The 14,248-nt window shown below is 39.2% G+C and overlaps 1 protein-coding gene across 4 annotated transcripts in view; it reads right to left on the bottom strand.

The window, feature by feature from the left end:
- The window catches only part of osbpl3b (oxysterol binding protein-like 3b), a 58,473-nt gene that overhangs the window by 30,132 nt on the left and 14,093 nt on the right, over positions 1 to 14,248 (bottom strand). For all 4 annotated transcript variants that reach the window (XM_022194488.2, XM_022194486.2, XM_051957040.1 and 1 more), the window contains exons 2-4: positions 6,749 to 6,897; positions 916 to 1,032; positions 203 to 256 (exon numbers count right to left, since the gene is read on the bottom strand). In XM_022194488.2, the coding sequence (XP_022050180.2) occupies positions 203 to 256; positions 916 to 1,032; positions 6,749 to 6,844 (267 nt within the window). In that variant the 5' untranslated portion in view covers positions 6,845 to 6,897. The remainder of the gene's footprint in view (positions 1 to 202; positions 257 to 915; positions 1,033 to 6,748; positions 6,898 to 14,248) is intronic.

Raw genomic sequence — 14,248 nt, 5'->3', positions numbered from 1 at the left:
ACAAACCGAGTTACTGCATGGCTGATGAATAATTATGTGAGATTGGCAGGTAAAATGCGTACAGGGATTCTCATCACTGATGAGGGAATTAGGGGCCTTTTGTGTGTACAGGCACAGGTAGATATTTGAGAAGAGATGATTAGCAGTGCGGCAAGAACATTACGAAAGACACAGTATACAGGCAGTGGCCTCTTGTACTCACGTCAGCGCTGCACTTGCCATATTTAAGGACACCCTTGTCCAGGAAAAAGTATCTCTGCGGGGAGAAAGCAGGACAATAAAATGCAGGCGGAATGATATGCGGCATCCCTGACAGCAAGACTGAAGTCACTGTTATGACTCTGCGATCATGACAGAGTCAGAGTCTTGTTAATGTATGTCGTTAAAGTCTCTGCAGTGAGAGGTTTGTCATCCGAGGCTCTCGTTGTGTGTCTGTCTGCCTTTATTACTCTCCCTCTCATTCAGCTGCTCTCCTTCACTCTATTTGTAAATGCAATTCTTGGTGCTTTTACTGTACAGAATCAAACTGTTGAAAGCACGGAGACCTGAAAAGCTCTGACTGTAAGTCAATACTAAATGTATACAGCTCTAGTAACCAACAGGCCATCAGCTAATGCATCTGAGAGGAGAAACACCAAGATATCTAGGCATTATCATCCCCAGGAAAAGCTTTCAGACAGAGTGTAAACAGGCACTGACCAGAGTCGCATGTGACCCGACTGCATAAGCTCATTCAATTAGTTTAAAACACAAATGAGTCATGTCAGCACATTGTAAAGGGAAAGTGTGGGGTGAAACCAGGAAATCGAGATGACGTTTAGTCATCAAGGCTTAAAATATATCATGAAATCGATCGTTCTGAGAGGTGAGTAAGCAATGCGATGTAATGTGGTTCATCTATGTGTTGTTTTATACCTTATGCCAGCCCTTCATAGGCCACTTTCTCCTCTTTAACATGAAGCCCTCCTGTTTCTGCGGCTCCAGAACGCTGCTGAAGCCTCCACGCAGTCCCTCCACTATTTCCCAGCTGTCCTGCAGGCACATACGGTTTATGAGCGATGACAGATATATCGTTGGAAAACACTCACTCACATGCAGATCAAAGTCTACGCCGCAACATAAATCGAAAAAATCAACCACAAAGCAAAAGACAGGATCAGAATCAAAAAGCATATCGTCATCTGTGGCTGCTGATGTGGTTTTTAGATTTGCTGCCTCATTTCCATTCAGTGTCAGTCAGCCAGCAGGAGGCTCTGAAAGCAGGAGATGACATTGCTACAGCCGTATGAAGTTGATGTCCAGCGTGGTGCTTTGCGGACTACTTTCACCTCATGTTCCCATTTACAAAATTAGCTTACCTGTCTAATCTCACTCCTCACAATAATCATTTCCTGACTGAGATTAGAACGGTCAAGTCCAAATCCCCTGCAAATACAGAGATTAAGATGATATTTCATCATGAAGTAATCCACATAGCTGTGCCGTGTACTTCAGCAGTGAGAATTCCAGGAAGGCGGGATAAACAGCATAAACAGACAGTTTTGCAATATCTTTGTGGACACAGAAAATGCTGCAAATTTGTGGTTTATATTGCTTTTTGGGCATATCGGTGCTGAAACATTTAGACGATTAGAAAACTGGTGTGTCGTTTAATCGCTCACTCCACCAGGTTTACACATAAACACTGGTTTACTCATCATAAGTATCATAAACCAGCTTGGGTAAACAGCTTTATAATGGATATTTATCCAGAAAGAACAACTTCCAGGAGCAGCGCTGAGCTTTGACGTAGTTTTGACACGGTGACCACGATCGACACTTGTAGGCCTGAAAGGACTTTGTCCAATACACAACCACAAGAAAAGATTCAAGAATATTTTAAGAGTGGTTTTGTACTATTTAATGGATAGACCGTATATAGCAGAACACTGTAGAATGTCAAATAAATGTCAAATGATTGAAAATTGCATCACCTCTCAATAACTGGAAATCAAGTATTTTCTTGCAAGAAAAATCTGAAACAAATACTTTCAAAAGGTCATATTAAAAATACAGCTGTTAAAGTAGAAACTCAAAGCAACAAAGGGGAATACAGCTGTGAGAAGTTAGAAAAGCTGTGATCACTCCAGTTGGTGTAACTGCATAAACCAGGTTGTAAAATGAGCTGTGAACACAAGAACTTTCCTCAGTTTTTCACCGATGAGCTTTGTCTATCTGCATGTCTGCATCATGGCTCCACATGGAGAAGAACTGTAAGATAAACTAAAAAAAAAAAAAAAGATTGTGAGCAGAGATTGCAGCAATCAAGAGGTGCATAATCATTTATAGTATCACTAATCAGAGCTGCAGTGGGTGTCGGTGTGAAGAACTAAAAAGAATTCTGCCAACCTCTATGGATGCTGTTTAAGAAAAAGAAACCTGGCTTACACTATGGAGCAAAACTAAGATTAAAAGACATGAAAGGAAGCTTGATGAATACTGGGAGGACATTTTTGGGTCAGATGAAACCAAGATAAGTTTGTTCAGCTCAGATGGGTTCCAGCATGTCTAGCATCCAGGCTAGGACTCCCACAGTGAATGCACCGTCCTGACAGTGAAGCACAGAGGTAGAAGTGTGATGATACGGGGCTGCATGAGTTAAAAATGTACTGAGGAGATGACATTTAGAGATGAATATTTGTGGATAAACCAAAACATTGGCTGACAAGATGGCTCCCAGTCTGCAGAAGTCTGGCAGAAGAGAAACATTCCAACTTGACAACAATCCAAGGACACTGCTGAAATCACACAAAAGTTTTCAAAGAAGAAATAGTTCAAACTACGAGTCTGAAGTAAAAAATAAGAAAAACATCTTTGGGGTATTTGAAAGAGAAAGTTAGAGCAACACAAGTGCTCAGGCAAAGGGCAGCTGAAAAAAAACCTTTTAGAAGTATGAATTTCTACTGTGGGGCTTCTATTTTTTAATAAACTGCTAGTTATATTTTATATATATGTGAGGAAATACTCTACCGTTCACCTTAGAAGTCAGGCAATTACTATAAGGTCGCACAGTGTTGAATCATTTGACATTTAGGAGATATTGCACAGGTGTGTACTCATTTCTGTTGTATTCTGTGATAATAAGACATCAGCTTATATTCTTGGATATTATAAAGGACACTTTGCACTTTTTACCGACACTTTGTGAGCAACTAGTAAAAAATATTAAGCATCAGATTAACTGGCAACGAAAACAAACACAAAGCACAGCAAGTGTGTTCAAGGATTATACTTTCAACTTCATAAAGTTATTCAACAGGGTCAAAAACTCGAGCACAAATGATGTTCACGTCACAGCTGTCCACGGGGACTTTGGGTTCTTGGCAGAGGTTTGAGGTGACTCTCAATTTGTTGTCTCAGTGCGTCCCTGACTGTTCCAGCACACAGCAGCTCTGGCTTAACAAACTGTATCAGTCAGAGAGGCTGAATGCTGGAGGTGAGACCATCTAAAATAAACCCTCATATCTGATGGGGGATGGACAAGGGCGTGACTTGGGGGCTGCTCTTCCAGTCGCCCGGAGACCGCGTCATGACGGCCTCCTCTGACACAACCGCACAGTGACTCGCTGTCACACATCGCCTGGACGCTTTTCTTCAAGGTCAAGAGACACTTTCAGAAGGAAAAGCAGAGACACAAGCACAAAGAGGACAGTGTTTACAGGGATAGCTCTCAGCAGAGAAAATGTAAATCCAGAATGTTGGCAAACTTGTCCGACATCCTCCAAATCCAACTGCACTTTGAGGTTGTTGTCAGAGGAGACTCTGGGGGGAGACTTGTGCTTTCAAATCAACTCAATTCTTTTCCAGGTTCAAGACATTTAAAAAGGAAAATAGTATGGGAATAGTTTGATGTTGGGGGAAATGCACTGATTTGCTTTCTAGCCTCGAGTTAGATGAGAAGATTCATTCCACTCTCCTGTTCACATGGTAAATACAAAGCTACTGCAAGCAAGTCACAGTTGAATTTAGCACAAAAAAATAGAAACTAGTAGAAATTGCTAACCCGCCTTTTTCTCTCTGTATATACTGCAGTATAAAAAAAATAGTAATTTTACCAAATGACGTGAACTACCCTATCTAGAACTGTTCATTCTGTAATGATTATTTTTGTAAGAGTGCAAAGTGATGGAAATAAATAAAAATAACAGTCATTTAACAAAACCTAAAAAGACATTTACAATATTTTTTGTTAAGCACAGTGAAAAAAAATGTAAAAAGAAGTACAAATAATGCAGCAAGAGTGGCACAGAAACGATGTTAAAAAAAATGGTGGAATAGTGTAATGCTCAAAAACTGCAAATTAAAAAGAAATAATAGCAGCAAATACCTGTAAGACAATGATAGTTTTAACAGATTTAAATATTGTAATTTTATGGTCAAATTTAAAAAATAAACTAAAAACATTTCTAAAAATACAAGAGAAAGGGGTTGAGACAGTTAAAAAATAGTGTGCCAGTTTTCAGTCCCAAATGTGCAAACATTTTCTTGCAAGAGATGGAAAATATGTGTAAAATAATGACATTTTTAATGGATTCAAATACAGGAAAAAGAAATAGTGTGACTTCACAGTTAAATGTTGTAAAAGCACAAATTTATACATTTATACAGATTATATAACTCATTTTTTTTATTTACAGTTTTGGCCCTGTTTATTTAAAGTTAGCAAGTTAAGTGATTTTCACTAATCCATATTTTGATTTTTTTTTTAAAAAAAGGAATATAAAATGCAAAATAACAGTAAATTGTTAACAAAGAATATATGGTCACTCATCATATAGAGCTTTCTGCTGATTTAATAGTCAAACTAATTAGTTTTGTTGCTTCTTGTAGTGGCAATAATTGCAAAACACTGTCAGTAGAGTACCTGCTATTTGTTCAGAATCATCCTATCTTATCTGTAACCTAAATATTTCCATAAAACTGACAATGAATTCCTTTTTGCAAACGAATCCAGTTCCTCTCCTGTTTCACATTAACTTTGCTCTTCACATGTGGAGCCCGAAACAAACTTCTTGTCTTGTAAATAATAAAATCATCAAACCTGCATCCAAAAATCCTTAAATATGAGACAGACTTCTCTTGTAAATTAGTCAAGGAAAATAATTAATGTCTGAGTTTAGATTTTCATAGCAAGGGCAAAAAAAGTGTTGCAGCGTGGTGTGTTTAAGTTAATTTGTCTCTTTCACGTTGCTCTTCCTGTCCTGTGACTACTGCACATGTGCACATCGCAATGCTGATGCTGAAACAACGTCTTGTATACAAATTCACCTACCAGCACCAACACTAATCAGTCACCAATTAAGACAGTATATTCCATTTGTCTAATGTGTACAAAGAGCATGTGTGTAAAATTGACAAGTTGTGGTTTATAAGAGGTTGGGGGTTAAAACTTATTTAAGTCACTGCTCCTCATCAAGAAATAGCCAGTTAATTAGTGAGGCTTACAACGGACTGGGAAGTGAATTCTGTTCGCTTTAGGAAGGCTAATGCTGGCTGTTTTTCCCATTTCCCAGAGAGAGTGGTATTATTCATATTAATTCATTCATATATTCATTCAACACACTGAGATTTACTTTCTTGAATAATAAAAAAAAATCCTGTTGATTAGACATGGAAAACTGATCAGCAGAGTATTTTTTAATTTCTCAGTGGAGGTGTGTTTTCAGTGGTGTTTTTCCAGTTTATTTGTCTGCCAGCAAGATTTCACAGAAGCTGCTCAGCTGAATTTGATGAAATGTGGTTGAGAGGTGGAACAGGGCAACAAGAAGAAACCATTAACTTCTAGTGCACGTTCTTTAAAATTGCGAGAAAGGGTATTGACCTTGGAGGAGGACTGTGCTTTCTGAGTGTTCTTCTAGTTTTGTAATTTGATCAGATCCACATTTATCCTCTGGCAAGTATAAAACTGACTGCATAGGCTAGTCAGTATGCATGAAACTATATATACATTACTATTTAAGTTTAGCAGAGTCAACATAACAAGATAGTCTTACTGGATTTGAAGCTAAAAAGTGTCTTCCCTTTTCTGGTGATACTAAACTAATCATAATGGAAGCCGATGAGATCTGAAACAGAAACTTATCACTAAAGGATATTGCAGAATATTTGCTTGTGTGGTGCTAATGAAAATGCCCTTTACAGTTCCTGTATTTGTCGTTTGTCCAAAGAAGAATCCGAAGAGTCTTGTTTGTGCTGTGTGCAGTACGAGAGTGAAACTTTATTACTCTCATTTCCAAAACGGAAAAAGCTGTTGCGGGTAATGAAAAATTAATGAGTCTGCCGCCGGCAGATAAACGCTCAAGGCAAATGCAAAAACAGTTTGTTCGTGGTGCTATTATCTTCTCTGCGTTGGGCGTGAGAGAATTACCTTCGAGGGAGTTGCTGTGAGATTGCATTTTAGCAATTCAGGTCACTCGAAAATGTTCCACACTTGTAGAAAATGCTGCTGTCTGATACTGAGGAAGAGATGAGGGCTTTCTAATAGAAAATGTCACTCAGGTTGGTAGTTTTTAGTTCTTGCTGAATAAGATCTATAATGCAGACACGCAGCTCGATCTAGTCACTGAAGTTTTTGTGCTTACGGCTTTTATTTCCTCCCTGATGACGTCTTCTCAGCTGATACTTTCTGCACAAACTACACGATGAGGAAAAACAGTTTCTCTTTCTATACACGCAGGGAAATGATCTGTCAGCGCAGCATGAGTGTTACCTGTCGGCTGTCATGTTTGGACGAGGAGCTGCTGTTGCTGCGTGACATGGAGGAGATCTTCTGCGACATGGCTGAGCTGCGCTCCTCCGAGCTCATTTTGCTGCAGATCGGCCACTGCAGGCTACAGCTGGACTTTCAGGAACATTCCTCTGTTAAAAGAAGAAGAAGACAGGTTAGAGATTAGGTCAGGCGGTGGAGAGAAAGATGGTTGGCATGAACAAGTCCTCTAAAAGCTTTTTAGCTCTCACCGAGCAGCGCATTAAGTCATTTTGAGCGATTAGCCTTTCCGCCGTCACGCAGCAGAAATATGCAACATAATGACAAAAGATGCACACAGTTCTCAACATCAGCAAACAAAGTTGACAGAGGACTGGAGGACATCAATTTGACTGCAAATAGAGGGGCCGCAGGTTTAAATAATTCATATCTTGCCCTTTAAGGAAGTGATGGATAGTCAGCATTTGAGGATAATATAAATCTAACCCGGCCACTTGAACTACATTTGCACAGTAGCATCGGAAAATACTGTATATTCAGGGAAAGGACAGACGTTTTATCAGCAGTAGACACACTTTTGATGCAAAATGCCCAATTTAAGGTTGCTTTATAGTTCCTAAATGATTAACTAATCAGTTAATGGAAAATTAATTGCCAGAAGTATCTGGACAGCAACTCAGTTTTCATAATTTTCTGTACACCACCACAATAGGATTGAAAATGAAGCAAAAATGTAATTAAAGTGTAATTTTATATCTTTAATTCGAGGGGTTTAATAAAAGTCTGAGTGTTCAGGCATCACAGGCGTTTTTTTACACAGTTGCTCCAATTGTAATTGGACAAGCTTTCATATATTTATGGATGATTTTTAATCATATGTTGTCAGTGAAACCCTGAAGTCCTGAACCCATCAGCAGCACCAAATGCAGCGTTTCCATGTTTTGCCAGGCCCTCACTGCAGCTGCCTTCAGTTTTGTTTTTTTATTAAAAGCATGTCTAATTGAGTTGCGATCAGGTCGGCACGGCCACTTGAGAACATTTCATTGCTTTGCCTTAAGAAGCTCTTGGGCTGCTCACGGTGCGTTTTGGGTCATTATCCATCTGTACTGTGAAGCATGGTACAATTAGTTTGGCTGCATTCGACTAAATCACTAAATCTGAGGAGAAAATACAGCTCTGAATATTTCTGAATTCATCTTTTATCAGCAAGCACCTCATCAGTTAACACCAGTGAGAGTAAGTTGACTGAAAAACTGCCTCCACCATTTTTAACAGATCATGTCGTCTACTTCCTTCCCTTCTCCAAACTTCTGTTCTTCTTTAAAATGCTATGTTTTAATCTGGCCTTTCTGTTCTTGATCATTACCAGCGGTTTGCATCTTGAAGGTGTCTTCTGATTGCAGACTTTGACGATGATACGACTTCCTTCTGTGATCTTGTGAGTGTTTTTTGATTTGGATCAATGTTGAAAGGATTGTTTCTTAACCACCGAAAGATTACTGTTCATATTCACTGGTCTTCCAGGAGTTTTGGTGTTGTTGGGTTCACCAGCACATTCCTTCTTTTACAGAATGTACCGAACTGTTGATTTGACCAGTCTAACTAAAGTTTCTTCACTTGCATTGATACTGCTTTGGGCTGTATGTTGAGAGTTTCCATGAGAAGCTAACAAATGCAGATTCACCACTGTCAGTCTGGGATCAACTCCAGACCTTTAATCTCTTTAATCTGTCTTGAAATAATGAGGAAACAGACTACAGCTGCTCATGAAACTGCTTATCAGTCAGTATTACTTTAGAGCCTGGGAAAACTGAGGGACGCGTAGAAATGGCTGTAATTCCTAAAGAGTTAATAAAATATTTCTGTTAAACCCCTTGAATGAAAGCTATATATGCAGTAGTGCAATAGTGGAAATAAACAACAAGCTCCTACAAGATGGAGGTTAAAATGTAACAAAATCCAAACAAAGCCCTGATTAGTGTTTGAATAAATGGTTGCGGCTGATGTCACTCAATGATGAGGGAATTAAAAGGCAAATGTCACACGTAAAGACGCACTGAGATGTGACATTATCAACGAAATGTAATATCATCACTTCAACAGAGTGTGAAAATAATTAGGTCTCTTTCGGAAATGGCAACCTTCAGTCAACATGTCATCTAATTAACACGATGTGCCTGGACGACCACGTCAGCATGTAAAGCCGTATCCTGTTAATGGAATGTGAGGGACAGTTTCTGATAGTATGGACGGCTGGTCAACCACCAGGCGCAGAGTGTTGCTGTAAATCTTGTCGTCCACTCAGGATCAGGTCATTAGGTTACTGAGGATGTGCAGCAGTACTGACTGTGTGGACCATTAGGCCTGAGTTCATCGCTGCGTTGAGAGGCCATTTGTGACATACTGCCTCAGACACAAGCAATTCATTTTAAGATGTCAAATTTTCTTGTGTTTTATGGAGTCCAATGTATGTAAACTGCTTGTTTTCTCAACAGTACCCTTTAAAAATGACAATGAATCAGAAAAAAAAAGCAAATCCTTATATCATCTTATATAAATGTTAAGTTTAACATTATTTTTGATTCATTTCCTGTCAACTGACCAACCGAATAATCAAATAACTGTGTTCGCACTAGATTAGTAAACTGAATGGTGTTCAACGGCACTGCATTATAAGCCTAAAAAAAATATTCTCGTGACATTTTACATTATGAAAAGTGTTTCTTGCTAATGAAACCATTCAGAACTCATTAGGCAGCCGGATTTTGTTAACACAATGACTCTGATTACACTGATTTTTGATAATGTCACAGTTCTACAGCAAGATTAAAAAATACTAATGATCACCCAGCTCTCATTTTGAGTTAGAACATTCAATGAAATTAGACTCTGGGGTAGACCCAGAACTCGCTGCAGAAATTATATATCTTATCTGGCCTGAGAATGACTTCAGATCTACCGGGTGAAATGGAAAACATTACTATGAAGAGGGAGGTCTGAAAGGTCCTGTTTAGCCTGCTGTCAATGGATGGATGGATGGATGGTACTTAAGCAGATAAAGGCCACAAACTGTGGTAAAAAAGCTCTTCAAAAAGTGGATTCTGTGATTTACTTTCTAATTTTTTCCTCAAACCAGCTCTTCAATAACAGTGAAACCTGCTGGGTGTTTAAACAACCGACGCCTCTTGGGCTTCACGTGTTGAATTTGAGGCAGCAGCAGCAAGGTTAATCACATTATCTGCTCTGCATCCGCAAGCTTTGCGCTGTGTAATGGCCACAGCCTATCGTGTTGGACAGACAAAAGACTGGTCATCTGAAACCTCTGTCCTTTGGCCAAGCCTAAACCACCCCTGACAGAGCGAGGTGCCAAAAACAAAGCCACAACAATGGATCAAAGTGGCTGGACACACAAAAAAGACCCCCCCCAACAGCAGGACAGCACATCTTGCGGCTCAATTAGTGCCGCATTCTATTAACCAAAGGAGGACAGAAACAGACTGAGCTACAGACAGCCATGATTTATAAGACACTAAATGTAATCTATCTATCTATCTATCTATCTATCCAATACTCCCTCACAGTCTTGTATGATTTATTCATCCACTTTCCACTGATCACACCAGCTATGTGCAGGTCTGTAACACGGTCACCCTTCAGGCCACCCTTTCATCTTATACAACACCACTTCTCAGGCTTTCATCAAGGTGACAGCAGCGTTGGACGCCAGCGCTCCGGTAATTACCCGTTTTCACCGAAGAACACAAGCGAAATTATGGCAATGAAGAAATACATTTGAGTGATTGCGATAAAACCGTATGTGTCAGGGGTAAAGGGCACAATTAGTAAGGATTTTTACTTCACTTGACAGTCTTTGGTGCTCATTTACAGAGTGAGAAACACAAATGAACTCATGAGAATATGCAAGAAAGTAGACACAGGAAGGCAGGGGGTCAGTCTAATGTTATGTAGTCATGCTTGACACCGCAGATTAGTTAAAAAAAAAAAAAAAAAAAAAAAAAGGGAGATTCTGAGTGTATCCAGTGTGTCGGGGGCAAAGAAATCTAGGGGATCACATGATCACCAACAGCTACAGAGGACAAAAGATTAACACAGGGCACACGGAAAGTTCCACTCTGTCCCTTATGCATACAAATGCATGAGCACGAAAAGACACACAAACATGCGCAGTGTACACGCACACAAACACAAACATGCACAGAAAATTTGAGGTTTTGAAACTAGCAGAAGCGATTTCTCGTCAAGGCCTGGTGAAGATAAAATAAAAAATGTTGCTTTTTGCGTAATTCATTTGCATTTAAATCTTTGATTAAGATGGCACTGACCTTTATAAAGGGTTTTAGGGATTCATGCATTTAATTAAAGTCAATATATACTAAGCAGCATGTACAGATTTACATCATAATGCACATCTCAACAGTGATAAGTTGAAAAATCAGAAATGAAAAAAGTCTACTTCATATTGCTCTCGCAAGGCAGCTACATTTGTGTAGCACATTTCATATACAAGAGCAAACCAATGTGCTTTACATTAAAACGATAAAAACATTGGAAACATTTACACAAGTATAAAAGCACAATTAAAACTAGAAAAGCACTCAGAGAGTGCAGACCTTCGCCAAGGATAGAGAGGAAAACAGGAAACCCATGCAGTAAAGGATCATGAGCTGGAATCAAACCAGCGTCTCTGACACAGTTCTGTTTATGAATCACCTTCTTAACCAGTTGAGCTATCTGGACACCTTGCTCCAATTTGTTGGACGACATACTAACCTATGATGTTTTTGTCATATTTTGGACCACATACTAAACCACATACTAAAAAATTCAAAGTGATCCAGAATCCAGGATCCTTTCCAGATTGCCACCAAAATTAAATCAGCTCTTCCTCTTACCATAGTCTACATCCCCTGAAAATTTCATGTGAATCTGACCAGGCATTTTTGAGTTACCTTGCTAACAGACAGACAGACAGACAGACAGACAGACACACAAACGCCGGGTGTCACATAACCTCCTTGGCGGAGGTAATGATGAATATAATAAAACATACAAACATGAAGGGAACATGATCAGATGAAGTCGAATTAAGATAAAAGACATAAAATCTCGTAGTTGGACTTGGTAGCGCTAGTTTTGTTTTTCCTCTAAGCTAATTTTTTCTCTCTCCCTTTTACTCTCAACTCAACAGGTCGAGGCAGATTGTCCTCCCTGAGCCTGGTTCTCAGGGTTTCTTTTTTTCTGTTAAAAGGCGGTTTTGCTTTTCCACTGCTGTACGAATCACTGGGCTTTTCTACATCCTGTAATAGTCTTGAGATGACTATATGTACGCGCTTTATGTCTCTTTAAGTCATTTAAATGACCTTTTCCCTCAAACAGAAACCACTTCCAGTCAACTCCTGTTGTTCAAAATGTGCTATATAAATAACTGTGACCTTACTTCATGACCCCAGTGAAGTGTTTACCTCTACTTCCACTCAAAGAATGACTGCTGATTGCATTCAAGATTGTAAAAACAAGTACTATGACGTCAACTCCTTACATTAAGCAAACTGGTATGGCATGTTTTAGCAGGAAACATTGAAATAATTGAAAATTACAAATATACAGAATATTTTTTTAATATTAGTAGTAATACATCTAACTATATTATTTAATGTATTGCTTGGACATATCTCAGTCACCCACATCTGTAAATGAGAATTAATAAGTAGAATGGGAAGATAATTTCTATGTTGGATGATGTTAAACAGAAAGCATCGCCATTCATCATTTCAGAGTCCCTGCATACTAAATAAAAGTAAAGCTGTAATTTCTCTAAGTGACAAAATGGGTCTACCAGAGGGTCAGTGTACTTGCAGAATAACATAAGCAGTCATGTTCATTATTGCAGGCAATACTTTACACTATAAAGGAGCAAATATGTGATACGTGCAGATGTTCTTTTGAGAGTGTCGCACAAAACAAAAGGCTAAATGGTTCCCGTGGAGAGGTGACCGACATCGCTTGAATATTCCAGTAAAGTGTGGGTGGATGGTGCCTACAATTGTTCGATAATGAGAAACCAGCATGACACTTGGATGAGAGAGATGCGCAGCTAGCGGGAGCCTGAAATTTAAAATTTACACTGGCCGTCCTGATTTTCTCCCACAGCGGTATTTTCATCTTCAACCAGAGAGCCTTCCATCCATCCATCCAGCCTCGCACAGCCTCAACAGATTAATCTGGTTTAATATGTTTTGGGACTGTTTTTCCTCTTGTTAGTTAGTATGCAGGACAGAGCAGCAAGAAGATATTGTGGAGAAGAAAGAAAAGGTGGCATAAGTTGGGCTGCAACCAACACTTATTTTCATTATTTGGGCTTAAAATGCCAGAAAATAGAGAAAAATGTCTTTGAATGGCTTCTTTGGATAGCTATAACGCTTAAACAGTCACACAAGGCGCAGTAAAGCAGTCAATACTTGCAAGTGAAGTCCCACAAACTAATTAACATTTGGCATTTTTGCTTGAAAAATTACTTGGTTGTTAATTCATTTTCCTTTGATCAACTAATTGTTTCTGCTCTGCTGCCAAGGCCCCAGCTTGGACTTATAGACACAGACCTGTGTCAGTGCTGGAGAATGGTCTGGCTTCACTGCACACCGGGGCGCGAGGTGTCAAATAAAATGGTTAATTAATTGAAAGAACCAAGAAAGCCAGCTTTACTGCCAAGTATTCTTCAAAGCCTACCATTTTCATTGGGCAGATCACCGCCTGGAGGATGTTTGCATTATGCATTACATACATGTATGCTTAGGAAAAGCATATTTTATTAGGGATGCTCCTATTCTGATCCTAAAATCCCTAAATTGGGATCAGGATTAACCAGCTCAAATTTTAACTGATCGTTATCGGCATGAACAAAAGCCCAACCCTTTAAGTCTGCTGTCACACATGTCTAAAAACTACCATGAAAACTCACAATGATAACACAAAGTTTGGTTGCATAACAAACTACAACGCCTCTTGATGATAAGGCTCCTTCACCTTCACTGTCTCTATGGCATCTGTACAGGTCTCCCAAGGCATGCTAGTCTGCAGCCACCCAGGCTTCCCCTGGTAGAGGTTGTAGTCGGTGGAGACAGACTTAGTGGTCTAAAAAACCCTCTGTCCGTGAACATTACCACATTTATGAGCGACACATTCCAGGCGGCCTGACAAAATTGACATTAGGGAAGTGTGGAACCTTCGTCTGGTGAAACCTGGTCCTACTAGGAACCTGAACCTAAGTGCAATGTGGCAGCTTTGCCTTCTGGGTTTTCTTTTCTTTATTTATTTAATATGCATAAACGTTATTGTTCCTTTATCTTAATTTATGATTCATGTGGCTAATTTATTTGTGTGTGTTTTTCTTTGTTGTGTTAAAATCAAATAGGCTAAGTTGATTCAATTCTAATGAAATCTCTTTACTCCGGGTCTTTAGAAAAAAAGAATAGGTCAATACAA

Source organism: Acanthochromis polyacanthus, chromosome 12, assembly GCF_021347895.1.
Source record: "Acanthochromis polyacanthus isolate Apoly-LR-REF ecotype Palm Island chromosome 12, KAUST_Apoly_ChrSc, whole genome shotgun sequence".
Lineage (NCBI taxonomy): Eukaryota > Metazoa > Chordata > Actinopteri > Pomacentridae > Acanthochromis > Acanthochromis polyacanthus.
The sequence above is the reverse complement of the archived record's forward strand: the minus strand, read 5'-3'. Positions and strand labels throughout refer to the sequence as shown.